We start from the raw sequence: 2,191 nt of genomic DNA, 5'->3' as shown, positions 1-2,191 counted from the left end.
TTTTTTTGAGACGGAGTCTCGCTCTGTCGCCCAGGCTGGAGTGCAGTGGTGCGATCTCGGCTCACTGCAAGCTCCCCCTCCCAGGTTCACGCCATTCTCCTGCCTCAGCCTCCCGAGTAGCTGGGACTACAGGCGCCCGCCACCACGCCCGGCTAATTTTTTGTATTTTTTATTAGAGACGGGGTTTCACCGTGTTAGCCAGGATGGTCTCAATCTCCTGACCTCGTGATCCACCCGCCTCGGCCTCCCAAAGTGCTGGGATTATAGGCGTGAGCCACCGCACCCGGCCGGTCATGGATTCTTTTTAAGAACTAAAGCCGGAAATTATTAAATAAGTCCTTTCTTAAGGCATTGTTTTGTTTATTTATTTCAAAACAGTTGTTCATCCTGTTTCTGAGAACAATGTCTCCCGCATGAAACTGTGAGGTTCCCAAACGTTTAATGGGGAAAAAAAGCCAGCCACATGGCTTTTATGTTATGTACATGTCTCTTGGACAAGAGTTCCTAGTGTAACAATAATAGCCACAGTGATACCAACACAGTACTTGATGAAGGCACTTGAGAATTTCTGAAGCCAATTATCTATGGCAGATGCCCACAGTATCGATGGCTCACCCTTCTTCACTAGAGACATTCACAGTCACACACAGACTGAGGCCTTAGAAAGTAAGGAGTCTCACACTGGCAGCTGCTTGGCTGTGCTTTTGGTAACATTCCACAGAATGTTACATGTTCCCCTCAATAACAATTTGGATGACAATTTAAAAATCAAGAGATTTCCAAGAAAGAAAAAAAGATATCTAGAGTTCACAAAATTAAAAAAAAAAAAAAATTCAAGATTTTTCCTTTATTTCTTGGAAATGTGAAGAACTGGCTGCAAGGCACTACCTGTGTGGCCGGAGTATGTGAGCCCCTGTGCTAAACAGAAACCCGATAAGGAGTGTCTTCTTAAAGGAAACCTTTTAAGAAAGAGGAGATAGAGACAGGAGGTCACCAACACTGGTTCTGAGAAAAGTTCCCACCTGACAGGCACGAACTGCATGCCTTCCTCCCACCCAAGGTGTCCCGTGCCACCGCGGGAAAGTGACCCTCTGCCCAGGCTCTCCCACCACCAGTTTCTTGGGTTCACTTGGCAGTTACATTTGCACGGACAGTTATTGAAGTGTGGTAAAAATCAGCCTAGTGGGTAAAGGTTGCATGGCTTCACTGAATACATGAGGAAACCAAATGAATTAGTATAGAGAATAGCTTAACACACAGAGCTTTTGCAGAAGACAGGTCTGCGGTGATTTCTGGGCATTGGATCAGTTATGGCTGAACCAGGCCTGTCAGGGCTTATTTCTTCAGCGAGGTGGGCACTGGTGGCTGCCACTTACGACTGCTGATCTGCGAGAACTTCAGGGCCACGGAGAGGCTACTTCGGGCCACCATCTCACCAATCGTCTTCCAGTCATTCCCAAGGAGAGAATGGTACATCTTTAACTTCTCAGTGTCTCCTTCGCTATACCTAACAGAAAGGGAAAACATTTCCCAAGTTTAAACTAACTATCAGATTAAATACGGTATTCTCATCCCAGTACGCAGCAATCGTGGGAAAAGCTAAATGGCGTAGGCTGTCAGGGAACCCGGTCAGAGCTCTCTTCATTTCCTGTTGGCCTCTCAATGGTGGTCATCCTATCAATCAATCACTGAAGCCGAGACCAGAGGCCTGGTTCAACTGAACAGCAGCCAGAGCAATCACTTAGCCCTTCTTCAGCTCAGAGCCTCCTGTGGTGGAAATGGCTTTCCTCTACCCCACCTGGACAGTGCCTGCACGCTCGCCAGTGCAGTTTAAACGGTGCATTTTCAGGGAACGCTTCCCTGACTCCCTTAACCTGAAGTCCCCCTGTTGATTGCTCCTGGAGAACACTGTGCTTCTCTTTCATAGCACTGGTCACAAACCGCACTCACACATGCACAGGCTCCCTTGTTCACGCCTCTTCCTCTAGACCAGCACTGCCCAACAGAAACATAATACGAGCCTCTTATGGATTTTAAGTTTCCTAGTAGTCATAGGAAAATTCACTTTAACCTGGTTTTAATAAAAGGAACTTTAAGAATATATTTTTTACATGGGCATTGCGTGATGAAAACAAAACAAAAAATATATTTCCTTGAACTCAAGATATTTTTTTTTTTTTTTTTTTTTTTT

General features: G+C 45.7%; 1 protein-coding gene across 1 annotated transcript in view; it reads right to left on the bottom strand.

Annotated features, from left to right (window-relative positions):
• Nucleotides 1–2,191, bottom strand: part of TTF1 (transcription termination factor 1) — a 32,245-nt gene that overhangs the window by 16,799 nt on the left and 13,255 nt on the right. Inside the window, 1 exon segment of the mRNA XM_017849889.1 lies at nt 1,377–1,507. Within this exon segment, the coding sequence (XP_017705378.1) occupies nt 1,377–1,507 (131 nt within the window).

This window comes from Rhinopithecus bieti, unplaced genomic scaffold (assembly GCF_001698545.2).
Source record: "Rhinopithecus bieti isolate Rb0 unplaced genomic scaffold, ASM169854v2 scaffold_31823, whole genome shotgun sequence".
In the NCBI taxonomy this organism is placed as follows: Eukaryota; Metazoa; Chordata; class Mammalia; order Primates; family Cercopithecidae; genus Rhinopithecus; species Rhinopithecus bieti.
This window is presented reverse-complemented; position numbering and strand designations above follow the sequence as displayed.